Source organism: Mauremys reevesii, linkage group 7 (genome assembly GCF_016161935.1).
Source record: "Mauremys reevesii isolate NIE-2019 linkage group 7, ASM1616193v1, whole genome shotgun sequence".
Taxonomy (NCBI): Eukaryota; Metazoa; Chordata; order Testudines; family Geoemydidae; genus Mauremys; species Mauremys reevesii.
The window spans coordinates 91,040,078-91,053,189 of record NC_052629.1 but is presented as its reverse complement, the minus strand read 5'-3'; the positions used below and the strand labels follow the sequence as shown (position 1 = coordinate 91,053,189).

The following is a 13,112-nucleotide window of genomic DNA, read 5'->3' as shown; positions in this document are numbered from 1 at the left end:
TGACCCATAGTTACTGCATGAAGTGAGTAACCTTTTGTTTTAACTACCTGTATGATTAAAAATACTGGTTTTGTTAAAATACATCAGACATTTTACCTGTTAAAAATATAGACTTAGTTCAATCTGCCTGCTCTACTTCAGTGAAAAATCCATATTTCTTGTGGATTTTCTTTCGTTTCTGGTTGCAGAACTAGCAGAATGCACTCTAGTCTTCCTAGGAAGGTAGCATTCACCAGTCAGTACTGAATATCAGTAGGGCAGGACCACGTGGAGTAGTCTAATGATGCCAAATAAAGTACTTTTTGTAAATTAAATTCAACTTCAGAAGCTACCTGGTAATTATTATCTTTATTTAAACATGGAATTCTTTTGCATAATGTGAAGCAAACTTAGTCAAATGCAGTCACAATGGGAAAAATGACGGCATTTCCAACCTCAGTTACAACGTAGCTCCTGTGATGATGTAAGGTAACATTCTGAATACTGTAGGTGCCATGCTACTGGTTTGAAAGTTAGTCTTCCTTCCTTCTCCACCCCAAGAAAAGTGTTTATTGCTCCAGATGATTTGTGGTTTGTTTGGGTTTTTTTTGTCCTCCTCATAGCATGAGAATACAGGACCCCAGGCCATCCCCACATTAGGGTTCATTACTGAAATTGTTACCAGAAGCCATTTACACTACCTCAGTGATAGGAGATTGCTTACATAAATTTTGCAGCTTTATTTTTGCTTCAGTGGGTAAAATATCTGTCTGCCTGATCCTTTGAGATAAAGAAACTTGTTTATGTCCAAGAATTCAGGGTCCAACTTGATCTGTACTATAAGGAAAATAAGTTTTGTCCTCAAGAAAACACAAATTAAAATAAAAAAAAATTGCATCAACTAATAGTTTTTTCTTTTGGCATTTTAGGTGTATCCTTTATTTCCAGGAACCTTAACGCTAATGATTCATGACTTGTGTCTGACTTTCCCTGCTCCAGCTAAAGCTGAAATCTATGTATCTGATATACAAGAACTGTATGTCCGAGTTGTTGACAAGGTTCGTATTTTTTCAACAGCCAGTATTGTTGACTGTCTCAGAATGTCATCAGCTTTTGTGCTCATTATTAATGTAAGGCTGAGGTACACGAGAGGTAGCATGGTGTGGTAGTTATGGCACGGGGGTTCTGTTCCCCTCTCTGCCACTGACCAGCTGTGTGACCTTGAACAAGTCACTTCACTTCTCTGGACCGTAGTTTCCCCTCCCAAGCTTGCCTATCTAGATTGTAAGCACATCAGGGCAGAACTCAATTCTTACTATGTATCTGCCTAGCCCATAGCTCAGTTGATCCATGATCAATTGGTGCTTCTAGGTATTACAATAATACAAATGATTATGAATAAAAATACATGAATACTTCTGAAAAAATATTAATTCACATTGTCTTGTTTTTCTGAGAGTTTGGGAGAGTGATTCTTGTATTAATATATTTTTTCAAGGTCATTTTCCATGTCAGATAAAAAAAACATTTTACTTGCAAGTTTCTGTACATCTTATACAAAATTAAGTGTTGATATTTCTGGATGTTTCAACTGGCATGGGCATAATTCAAACACCTGAATTCATTCATTTCACTTGACACTAATGATGCCTGGCAGTGAGGGCTGCTTAACACTAGAACCTCAGGGTCCAGTCTTAAATTTTTATTAGAGTATTAAAAGTTTATTACACATTACAGTAAAAAGACATTTATGCCAATAAATAAGAATGATGATTGAAAATACCTTTTCAGGGAAAAAGTCAATGATTGTGAATATATATTGCAGGTGGAGATTGGGAAAACCGTTAAAGCTTATGTTAGAGTATTGGATGACTCGAGGAAACCTTTTCTAGCTAAATATTTCACTGTCATGGATTTAAAACTAAGGGCAGCATCGCAGATTGTGTCGCTGGTGTAAGTTGATTCATGGTATTTTTTTCATTAATTTCTAAGCAGTTCTCTAATAGGGAGAAGAAGCAAAAGTAATATTGTAGAAGTATTTTCTTACTATTTGAATGAATTTGAAGGGTGATGTTTTTAAAAAAGCCTCCATGCAGCCTCCATGTTATTACTCCCAATCAATTGCAGGCAGAAAAGTATATGTAGGTTTTTTTTAAATTTGTCTCGAAAGAAGTCGCTCTCTGTGGGGCCTGGCTACGCTTAAGGTCCAAGTTCAGCTGAGTGCGTGAGCATTTATTTAATTCCCATTCACTTTTCAGATTCAGGGCCTTAGTCATGCGCTGTAGCACTTCATTCCATTCTGAGCATCGCAGGAGCAGAGAATGTGGAAACAATGTGAAGTGAATAAATGCCTGTCTGGAGATCAGTATGAGAGTATCCAACTCATTGTATTGTGTTTGTTACTGAGTCTCTAGAAATGACAGAATTGTATCATCATATCATCTCGAAGCCCTTTATATTTTCTAACTTGGAAATAGATGAAGGTTTAAGAACTAGTATCAGTGGAAACAGAAGCCTTCTGTACTCTGATAGTTAGGGTTCAGGCATCAGTGATGTATCCTTACGTGTGCTGTGCTATCAGTGCTTCATCCTGGATGTAAACATACGCCAGCTTCAGGCAGTTAAGAAGTCAATATTCCTGCTGCTCCATAGTGAACTGAGATCCCTACATATTATTCTGCTTAGGACTTTGTCACCTAAAACTCCTTGAGATGATAAATGAACCCCTTGTGCACTAAGTCACCCTTTTATTAATGTAATTCATTCAATGACCTCCCTAATTTAATATATTTTTCTTTTGCTCCAGTCCTCTCGATGAAGCTCTTGATGATCATACTGCTGCTTTTCTAGTTCACGGCACGGTCATAGGTCAAACCAGCCTTACTGCAACAGTCGCTGATAAAAATGGACAAGAAATCAATTCTGCTCCCCAACAGATTGAAGTAAATAACTTCATTTCTAATTATATGTTATCTGAAATGCTTGTTACAGTGGGACCGGAGTGGTATGAAAATAGTAATTTAGCACTGTCAAGTCTGATTCCCCACTGTGGCATGTCGAGTGCAGAAGGTGGGGCCCACAAGGATTCTAAAGGGGGAGGGATAGCTCAGTGGTTTGAGCATTGGCCTGCTAAACCCAGGGTTGTGAGTTCAATCCTTGAGGAGGCCACTTAGGGATCTGGGGCAAAAATTGATCCTGCTAGTGAAGGCAGGGGGCTGGACTCAATGACCTTTCAAGGTCCCTTCCAGTTCTAGGAGATTGGTATATCTCCAATTATTACCTTTATTACCTTAAAAATTAATACTGGTCACTCCAGGGTTACAGCTTCTCTCTGACCTTGGATGGGTAGATGCTGCTACCACCCAAGTGCAAAAAACTGCTTTGGAAACCCAGGAAGGCGCACTTGGGAATTCCTTCAACCCTCAATCCCTTTCACACACCCCCGCCCCCCCAGGGAAGAGCTGAGAAAGAAAACAAAGGAAATCAGCTGTTGCCAACAGCTAATTAAACGACATATGCACAAACCTCTCAAGGGACAAAAATTCAATCCTGGTCTTTAAAAAAGGTAAATTTTATTAAAAACAAAAAGAAAGAAAATACATTTGGTACTTAGGCTTCTTGCTAGATTTTTAAAAAAACAATGACAAGGATTAAGCATCAGGATAGCTCTCTTGAGGTCCAGCTTAACAGTTACAAGCAAAACAAAAGCACCTGGCGTTTAGCACAGAGTAGTCCACAAACCATAATGAAATAAAAGAGATAAATCTAATTGCTTCTTCCTAGACATTTCCTGATCTACTTACATATCTGGGGTTTCAAATCAGTAGTTTCTAGGTATGATCTGGTGATTTTTTTATACCTGGCCCAAAGCTTTTTACAGCATAGTTTCAGCCCTGTCTCTGCTCTCTGGGAGAATAACACAGACATAAAGGGAAAGTTTTTTTTCCTCATTTTAAAAAGTTCTAGCCTTCCCATTGGCTCTTTTGGTCAGCCACCCACTCCCTTCCTTTTACCTATGTAGGGATACTTTTTAACCCTTTACAGGTAAAGCAAGTAGAGAACAACTACCAAGAGGGATTTATAGCGAACTGGCTGGCAGGGTATCCATAAAAGGGAGCTATCTCCCCTCCCCTCCCCCCCCCCCCGGCACGCCCTCTTCCATTTATATCAGGCACAGTCTCCATTTTTTCCCTGTAAAATACCTGAAAAAAATATTTTTATTTCTAAATAAAATGTGTCCAAACACCAATCCCCTACAGCATTCGAGAAGTGCAGTAGTACTTCTCTGCAAACATAGCTACGGGCCTGGGTTAACAACGCTTTCTAGAGGCTTAGTTTGCTCAGGCTAACCAAGTTGCCGCACAAAAACCTGTATATGCTGTTCGGAGGCATAATTCATCGGAATCAGAGAGTGGTGAGAACACACATGTTTGTGCTTTCATTTCCAGGTCTTTCCTCCATTTAGGCTATTGCCGAGAAAAGTTACCCTGATCATAGGAGCAGTGATGCAGGTGAGGTATTTTTACATTTGTTCCACTGTAATTCCTGTTTGAGAAGTCGTTGTAATACATTATTAGAGAAGTGCTAACTGCTTTGCTTCCATGATACTATCTTTCTTTCTTTATTTATTTATGGATGTTGATATTTAGCTTGGTATCATAGCTACATTCAGACCAGAACTCCTCTCCAGCACAGAGGCCAGTTGAATATCTTCACGCTTGACCACCTTTCTGTTTTAGCATGTAGTCAGAACAATATTTTGATATTTATCTCACTCGACTGAAAAGCCAGCCCTCCCAGGATGAGTTGTAGTGTTCAGTAAACTTGTCACCAACATAAAACTGACAGCTGTGGGCTAAGTACGCAAAGCAAGGCACAGAGCAGAGTCACACCACCTGCAAGGAATACAGGGAGGCAGAATTGCTCCTTAAATTCCCTGGCATGGGGATGCAGCATGCGTGCTGCAACAACCCTTTATGCGTGTAGCTTCTTGTCCCCATTTCCAGCTCCCCATGCACTGGTCCTGCTCCATGTGCTGATGTGTGGGGTAGATGGGGGTCTGGGTGCTGCTGGGGGAGTACAGATGCCCACCCATTTGTCCTCGTGCAGTCTGTGCAAAGAAAGGAAGCTGTGAGTAGTCACCCCCTCTATTGTGCACCCTGGCCCTGTGCAAATATTAACTAGAGCAGAGCTGTGATGGATGCAATCTGTTATTGAGCACTGGTCTCTGTATAACTACAGATTACTTCAGAAGGAGGCCCTCAACCTCAGTCCAACATAATTTTCTCCATCAGTGACGAGAGGATTGCATCAGTGAACAGCACTGGCCTTGTAAGAGGAGAGGCAGTTGGAAATGGGACAGTAACTGGAGTGGTTCAAGCTGTGGATGCAGAGACTGGGCAAATTGTGGTGGTGTCGCAGGTAACACTTCATCATCTTATGTGTGTCAGAACCAGTTAATGTTGATCTTGGGTTAGTACATGGACTGTGTCCAAAATCAAAAATAAAATCTTGTCACAATAACTTCACTAGCTCCATTGGGATAAAAATAGCGATTTCAAATGCCCCAGATTGTGATTTAGTGCATTCGCTTTGGAATGTGAGAAATATCTTCAGTGGATCCTTAAATTGTGCATCTCACCACCTGAAAGTTCAGTTATGCACAAAACCCAGGACGATCTCATTACATTTGACATCTATAGGCTTGACTGGTAAAACTGCCGAAAGAATCCATCCAGGCCAGCCCTGCCACAGTAACAAAGGTTGAGACTGCTCATACCTAGAAGTTACCTCATGGTTGCCTAGAAGGGTGGGGTTTTTTGGTTGGTTTTCTGTTTTTTTCCCTTGAGGTCCATGGCTTCCTTAGATAACAGGTCACCTTCTGGAGTATCTCAAGCAGCTGCTAAGTTTGTGGGGAGTGAAGCAAGGCCAGAGTTAGTCCTGTGCTGTAGTCTGTGCCATGCTGCCAGATACAGGCCATGAAACCCAAGAACTGCTCCTGTTGGTGCCAGTAGTGAGGGCAGTTGCTAAGCCTGGAGGCGGGTGCAGGCAGACAGGTAGAGGCCTGCTTCTAAAGCAAAAAAAGTGCAACGTTCTCTAGGGTCTTGCACATGAGGCTCATAGCTCTTTGTCTTTGTGTTTGCCTGAGGTAGGGTTTGGACAACTACTGCACAGTGGAGCCCTTTGGCCTTCTTGGGGGGCACACGGAGATTCCCAGGTGAGGCAAGCAATGGAGACAGATCAGAATTTTGTTAAAGTATTTGCTGTGTCTGTAACTCAGGGACAGCAATGTCTGCCTGTGGCTTCTGCAAGGCAGCAGATTGAACTAGGCAGCCAAATCTTCTACCTTGTGACCACCAGGTCTGGTCCTGTCCTCACAACTGCTCTTCAGTGATAAAACTCTGGAAATGACAGGAGATGCAGAGAAGAGAAATCACCAAGTTTCACATCTATCTCCCTCTCATTCTTCTTCTTTCCTATTCTCTCTCTTGTTCTCCAGTCCACCCTCCTCCCCCTAGTTCTCTTCCTCCTATTTTTCCATTTTGTGATTTTCTGGCTCCCTTTCTGTCTTGCACTGTTACTCTCCCCATCTGGAATCACTCACTCCTCTTCCTCCTGGAGACCCCATCTTCTCCTTCTAGTCCTGCTAGTCATCAACTCTGCAGTCTTGAGCAAAGACTATTTATTTTTTAAGTAGTGGTGTTAGGGTGCTATGCATGTCACAGGTATGTTGGAAGACATGGGCTCTTACGTGGTAGTTTACAATCTATCTTGCTGTCAAATTGGCATAATTCAGTTTGATTGTCAATGTTTATATTGGTCTTCTGCAATAGACACATCCTTTACAGATTAGACTTCAGTACAGTAGATAAGTAAACACATTCCATATTTTATCTAAGCTGAAATTAAACAGCAATCTCCAGACCACATCCATTTAAAACACCACTCCATTCTCATCAGGTGCCTTTTAAATTAAGCAACAACTAATATGTATTTGTGACTTTGTTTTTCCCCTTCTGCCATAGTGTTTTTTTCAGTCTGAGAACGTAAATCCTCTCATGTTGTTAGGGCTTTACTCAGCTGGATTTTGATGTGTCCTTTTATGGACAAGCATTCTGTACTGAGTTGACTTTGATTTGACATTGGATTTATAGTGTATTGATTTATGTCAAGTCTGTGGTTTCATCTGTTGTGTCAGAGGATTTCAGTTAAACTGCAAGGATTTTTTTTCCCTTCAATTTTCTTCTGCAAATTTGTTTGTTGATTTTTTTATGGGGAGAATAAAAGAAAACAAACAAGTCATTGCAGTTCATTACAGTGTGTGGCAGGAGGTGGGGGAGCAGTTGGTTTGTTTTCACACTTCCATTTTAATCAGGATCACACAAACAGAAAAATCTACAAAATCAATCATTTTGATTTCTTATTGCAAAGAGACATTTCTGTCACTCTATCTTTTAAAAAAAAATTGTATTCTTTTAAACTTTAACACTTGGTGCGAGAGGTTTTAACGAGACACATGCCAGTGAGACCCACTTGTTATGGGGAGAAGTGTAATCATTGTTTCCCTTTGTCACCAACTGCATCGTAAAACCAGGTTTCAGAGTAGCAACCTTGTTAGTCTGTATTCGCAAAAAGAACAGGAGTACTTGTGGCACCTTAGAGACTAACAAATTTATTTCAGCATAAGCTTTCATGGGCTAGCTGTAGCCCACGAAAGCTCATGCTCAAATAAATTTGTTAGTCCCTAAAGTGCCACAAGTACTCCTGTTCATTTATCATAAAACCAGGTGTTTTAAAGCTTGTTGTCTCTGCTTGAAATTAGCGGTTCCAGTCTTTCGGGTAACAAGATCAGTTCCCCGGACAAAGATCCTGGCTGTGCCCATCAGTGCCCACTGCCTCCCATTTGTACCTTAGGCTGCTCCAACCCCAGCCTGGCAATTTTGAGGCAACTGGGGTGGATCCAGGCAGCAGTTCATTACAAAGGCCCTGATCCTGCACTGAGCTTTGTGCAGACAGAAGGCTCTGCTGTGTGAACCTCAGTGTAGCCTACAGGAATCAAGGGCAAGTCTGAAGTCCCTGCTTTGATATGTGTAGTTTGGAAACTTGTCATCTAGCTGATACTAAAAATCTAGTTCACCAAGGTCATTAAATGAAATGGTCTGCCTCTTACAGAGCCTTTTTTCCTTTTAGGATAAAGTGGAAGTCGAAGTAGTACGGCTGGTGGCTGTTAGAATCCGTGCACCCATTACACGAATGAAAACCGGTACACAGGTTAGCTGAATTACCCATAGAGTTCTTTCTCTCCCACTCTTTTTGTTTTATTTTGATATTTAATTTTCAAAGGAAATGTGCTAATGAGCATTACAAAGAAAAAGTTAATAGTTTAGTTGGAAAGCATTTTCACATCAACCAACGGAAGTTCTAAGCTTGATCTTGTGGAATAAAACATTAACTCGTGATTTTTTAAATTAATTAAATGGTGATGCAAACCCTCATTCACTTCTTGGTGTTATTCTGGGCATCTTCCTATTTAACCTAATCAGACACTATTTGTGTCACAATAAAGCATATGCTCTTACACCAGTGGTGGGCAAACTACGGCTTGGGGGCCACACCTGGCCCTCCAGATGTTTTTAATTTGTCCCTAGAGCACCCACCAGGAAGCAGGGTCCAGGGCTTGCCCCACTGCGGCGCTCTAGCCGGGGAGTGGGGTCGAGGTCTTGCCCCACTCTGCATGGCTCCCGGAAGCTGCGGCATGTTCCCCTTCCAGTTCCTATGTGTACGGGGCACGCTGGGGGCTCCACGCGCTGCCCCTGCCTGCGGACAGGGCAGCGCGCAGAGCCGCCTGGCTGCACCTCCACGTAGGAGCCGGAGGATGGACATGCCACTGTTTCTGGGAGCTGCTTGAGGTAAGCGCTGCCCAGAGCCTGCCTCCTTGACCCCCTCCCATGCCCCAACCCCCTGCCCCAGCCCTGATCCCCCTCGCGCCCTCCAAACCCCTCGATCCCAGCCCAGAGCACCCTCCTGCACCCCCAACTCCTCAGCCCCACTCCAGAGCCTGCACACTCAGCCGGACCTCCAGCCCTCCTGCACCCCAGCCCCCAATTTCATGAGCATTCATGGCCCAACATACAATTTCCATACCCAGTTGTGGCTCTCGGGCCAAAAAGTTTGCCCACCCCGTCCTACACTCATGCTTCTTCATCTTTAATGCTTGCTGCTCCTTTAAGACAGTGTTTCTCCAACCACAAGGAGACTCTGACCTCTTTCAAGAGAGGATCACGCAAATAGGGTGCAAACAAGAAGAAAAGGAATTCTATTTCTGTTCTTGCTTTGGACTTGCTAGAGCCAGAACTCAATGTAGAACCAAAAATTAGCACTCCGCCATGTTGGCATGACTACCAGGGAATCTTTTCATTTGGAGATGGGTTGTCTGGTCTATTTTACTTTCAGGAAAATATGTAGTATGTCCAGTCTGGCTCTAATATTTCAAAATATGGGACCTCAACCAATTGCTTTGAGAGACTATTTCAGTCTTAGTTATGTCACTGTTAGGAAGCTGTTTCAGATATTTAGTCTAAATCATTTCCTAATTTCATCCCATTAAGCCTAGTTACGTATTTGTACGAGGTAAATAATTATTCTCCTTGCTTGGTATTTGCACCTTTTGGATATTTATTATAGGTATATCATGTTGTCACAAACTGGGGGCTGGGGGGAAGGAGCGGGTTGGCACAAACAGCCAACCAGCACAGAAGAGAGAATGCCTAGTCAAAACTGTAGAGAATGTAAGAATGTGTACGATGTTTCTGTTGTTAAGGGGGCCACATAGGATGAGTGACTCCTCCATGTGACCAGCTGCTGAGGGTTCTGATTAAATGAATCAGCACTTAGTTGTGGTAGGGCCTCTTACAAAAGGGAGTGGTTTAAAGTTTTTTGATGCAAAAGGATATGCATCGTGAGAGTTCTATACATGATATCACTTTGAAGGTGCCCTTGGTAACCCAATATTTTAAAAAGTATTATTTCTTGAGTAATAAAGCTCTTCAGTTGGCTTGGGCATTTTGTGTTGAGTTACTATGTTCCTTCCTTACTTGTATAACTAACTTCTGCCCCAAAGTTGCACCTTTTTCAATCAAAGCTCCGTTTGTCTGCTTTCAGATGCCAGTTTATGTGATGGGCATCACCAGTAATCAGACCCCATTTTCGTTTGGCAATGCATTGCCAGGGTTAACGTTTCACTGGTCTGTCACCAAGAGAGATATCCTGGACATCAAGACAAGACACAATGAGGTAAATTCTACTGTAGGCCCAGAAATGGTTAGAGGTGTGGGTGCATGCGTGCACCCCATTTTTTTGTGATGCTTAAACTTCCCCAGGATGGGAATTGAGATCCGCTGCCTCCATTTGCTCAAAAGGAGGGTACCCACATTAGGCACAAAGATGGAATTCCTTTCTTGTCAACTCCAGTTAATGAGTATTTCCTATTTCAGGCTTCTCTTCAGCTTCCAGCAAAATATAATTTTGCTATGGATGTTTATGGCAGAGCGAAGGGAAGAACAGGGCTGAAGGTCATTGTGAAAGCCCTTGATCCTACTGCTGAACAGTTTCACAGTCTGGCAGGAGAGCTGTCAGATGAAATCCAAATTCAGGTAAAATGTTCTGGTCGGCTTGTCTCGTTTTAAACAAGAAACTACAGTATTAATCAATATTATAGGTCTGAATTAAATACTTTAGAGCAAGGAATGCAGATGTAAAGATGCAGTTCCAGTCTAAGCCCCCACTCTAGATATTGGTGCATAGGTGGCATCTCCCACTACTAAGAGAGAAGTTACCCATCTGTTAATTTGGGGTTAAGTGTTGAGCATTCCTTCCCTGATGGTGTCTGAATGTTATTTTGTTGAATTTTCTTTTTAGATGGGGCAGTATTGGAAGTTGGCTATGGTATTAAGGAAAAGTAGCCTTTAACATGCTATGGAAGTGGCTCTTTCAGACTACATATCAGTGGCCCCATTAAGATACAGCATAGATTAATTTTGTGTAGTGGTGATGCACAATCACTGCAAGCCATATAATGATTTCTTCAGGTCTTCAGTGCCATTTTACCAGTGTGGTCTGATCTCAGTAACACAGATTTAGAAGGGTTTTCTTGATAGTAACCTAGATCCATATCATACCTACTAGATCCACTCAGAGAAAGAATTTCACCTCCACCACCCTGGGGTCCACAAAGGTGGCATTTGGGGGACAAAATCCAGCTCTCAGTGGGCCAATGTGGGGAGAGCATCTCCACCCCCTGGATTTTACCACAGGTGGGAATGATCTGAGCAATACAAATTAAAAATAAAGTGATGGAAATTTCAGTGTTATCTTTTGAAACAGTGAGTAAGATCATTGTTGCTGTGAGTCAGGAATAAATGTGGGGAGAATCCAGTGAAGAAATGTTAGAAAAGTGTACCATTTAGTAAATGAACATTATTCAAGAAATGAGACACCCAGCATTTTCCCCCACCCCCACCTCCACAAGCTGTTATGTTGAAAAGCCAGTCGTGCCTGGCTTTTGACAAGAGAGACTGAATCTTCCCAAGTTCTAAAATGTAAACACTGCAGTTGCCTATTATTAAAAATCGTATTTTAAAAGTTTCTTTAAAATTACAGCCTTTGCATTTTCACCTTTTGGTCCTAAGTGACAATACTTCAAATGTGCACAGTGTATTGTTACAGATAAGTTACGAACAGCAACAATTTGTGAATATTTTTTTTTGAGTTTATAGCAGGAAAACATTTCAACCCTGTTTTTGCAAACATGCATGTGAGTAACATTACCTTTTAAGTAGGCACATTAAAGCCACATGATTAAAGTTATTCACATGCATAAGTGATTGCAGGATTCTGCCCTTATTACAGAAGTATGTTTAACATCATATTAAAGCATAAGGTGGTGCAAGATTTAACACAATCTTATTTATCTACCAGTTACCGGTACTATGCTTATCATTCTTAAATCTTGGCATATATTGTGGATGGTGGGCTAGCATTGTTTGCCTATGGGTTTAGTGGTTAATATGTCACCATAATCAAATTAAAGATCTCAGAGATGGGTGTAGAAAGCTATTAATATTTTAATAGTGGCCTTTTTTTTTAAAGGTCATTTGAGGTCTTGAGTCTAGTGCAGAGTCAGACTTATTATTGAAGTGATGTTGTTGATAATAGAGTTAGAAGCTTCATGAGTCAATTGTAGTTTCTTAGCTGGATTCTTGATATTCATTGTTAGTAGCACCCTGAAATTCAAAAGGTGCATTTCCAGGTCTTTAAATTGCAAACCAGTTGAATGGAAAAATAAAAAATCGTTCCTCTCTTTAGAATGAATGACTATTCTGTACAGTGGTTTACATTTTTATTCTTTAACACCACAAACTGGGTATAATGAACACTACAAAGTATCATTCAAAAATGAGCATATTGGCAACTTCCCTCTTTAGTGATTCTTTTTTTCCCCTTGCCTGTGTAAGGGCTAAAGGTTGCTAACCTTAATCAAGCAGGAAGACCCAACCCTGTGAAGTGCCTTCCACTTCCTCAGAAATGCTGAGCACCCCCAGCTTCCATCATTTTTAATGAGAGCTGGGGACTCTCCGGAGGTGCTCAGGCTCATGTGGCTGCAAGTACTACTGATTAGGATACATATCCTACTCTGTTCTGTAAATACATTCACCTTTTTGTCCTGTGATGGTTTGAGGCTCACTGTCCCTTGCATAAAACCATCAGTTTTCACACACTGTGATCCGTGGACCCCATAGGTTTTGCTGGTAGTCTTCAGAGAGCTGGCTGGTGACTTGGTGCTGGCTCCTTCTCCTTGTTCCAGCTACTAAATCACATGAAAAGACCATTAAAAAGGCAGCAGAGACTTCCCCCAGTACCAGCAGGGGTCTCAGGTCACCTCTACCCCTCCCCCCAGCAGTCCGGCCCCCCGCCCAAGTTTTAGTCACAGTGAGTATTTTTAATAAAAGTCATGGACAGGTCACAGACCTGTGAATTTTTGTTTACGGCCTGTAAATGGGTCGACTCACCCCTGCGGCGCCTCCCACTGGTTGCTCTCCGAAGTTAGCTCAGTTCCAGCCCAGAGCGCCCTCTGC

General features: G+C 41.8%; 1 protein-coding gene across 1 annotated transcript in view; it reads left to right on the top strand.

Moving 5' to 3' along the window:
• The window catches only part of NUP210 (nucleoporin 210), a 124,373-nt gene that overhangs the window by 82,161 nt on the left and 29,100 nt on the right, over positions 1 to 13,112 (top strand). The window contains exons 21-28 of the mRNA XM_039546052.1: positions 909 to 1,037; positions 1,805 to 1,932; positions 2,786 to 2,921; positions 4,428 to 4,490; positions 5,221 to 5,400; positions 8,170 to 8,250; positions 10,141 to 10,272; positions 10,473 to 10,631. Of these exons, the coding sequence (XP_039401986.1) occupies positions 909 to 1,037; positions 1,805 to 1,932; positions 2,786 to 2,921; positions 4,428 to 4,490; positions 5,221 to 5,400; positions 8,170 to 8,250; positions 10,141 to 10,272; positions 10,473 to 10,631 (1,008 nt within the window). The remainder of the gene's footprint in view (positions 1 to 908; positions 1,038 to 1,804; positions 1,933 to 2,785; positions 2,922 to 4,427; positions 4,491 to 5,220; positions 5,401 to 8,169; positions 8,251 to 10,140; positions 10,273 to 10,472; positions 10,632 to 13,112) is intronic.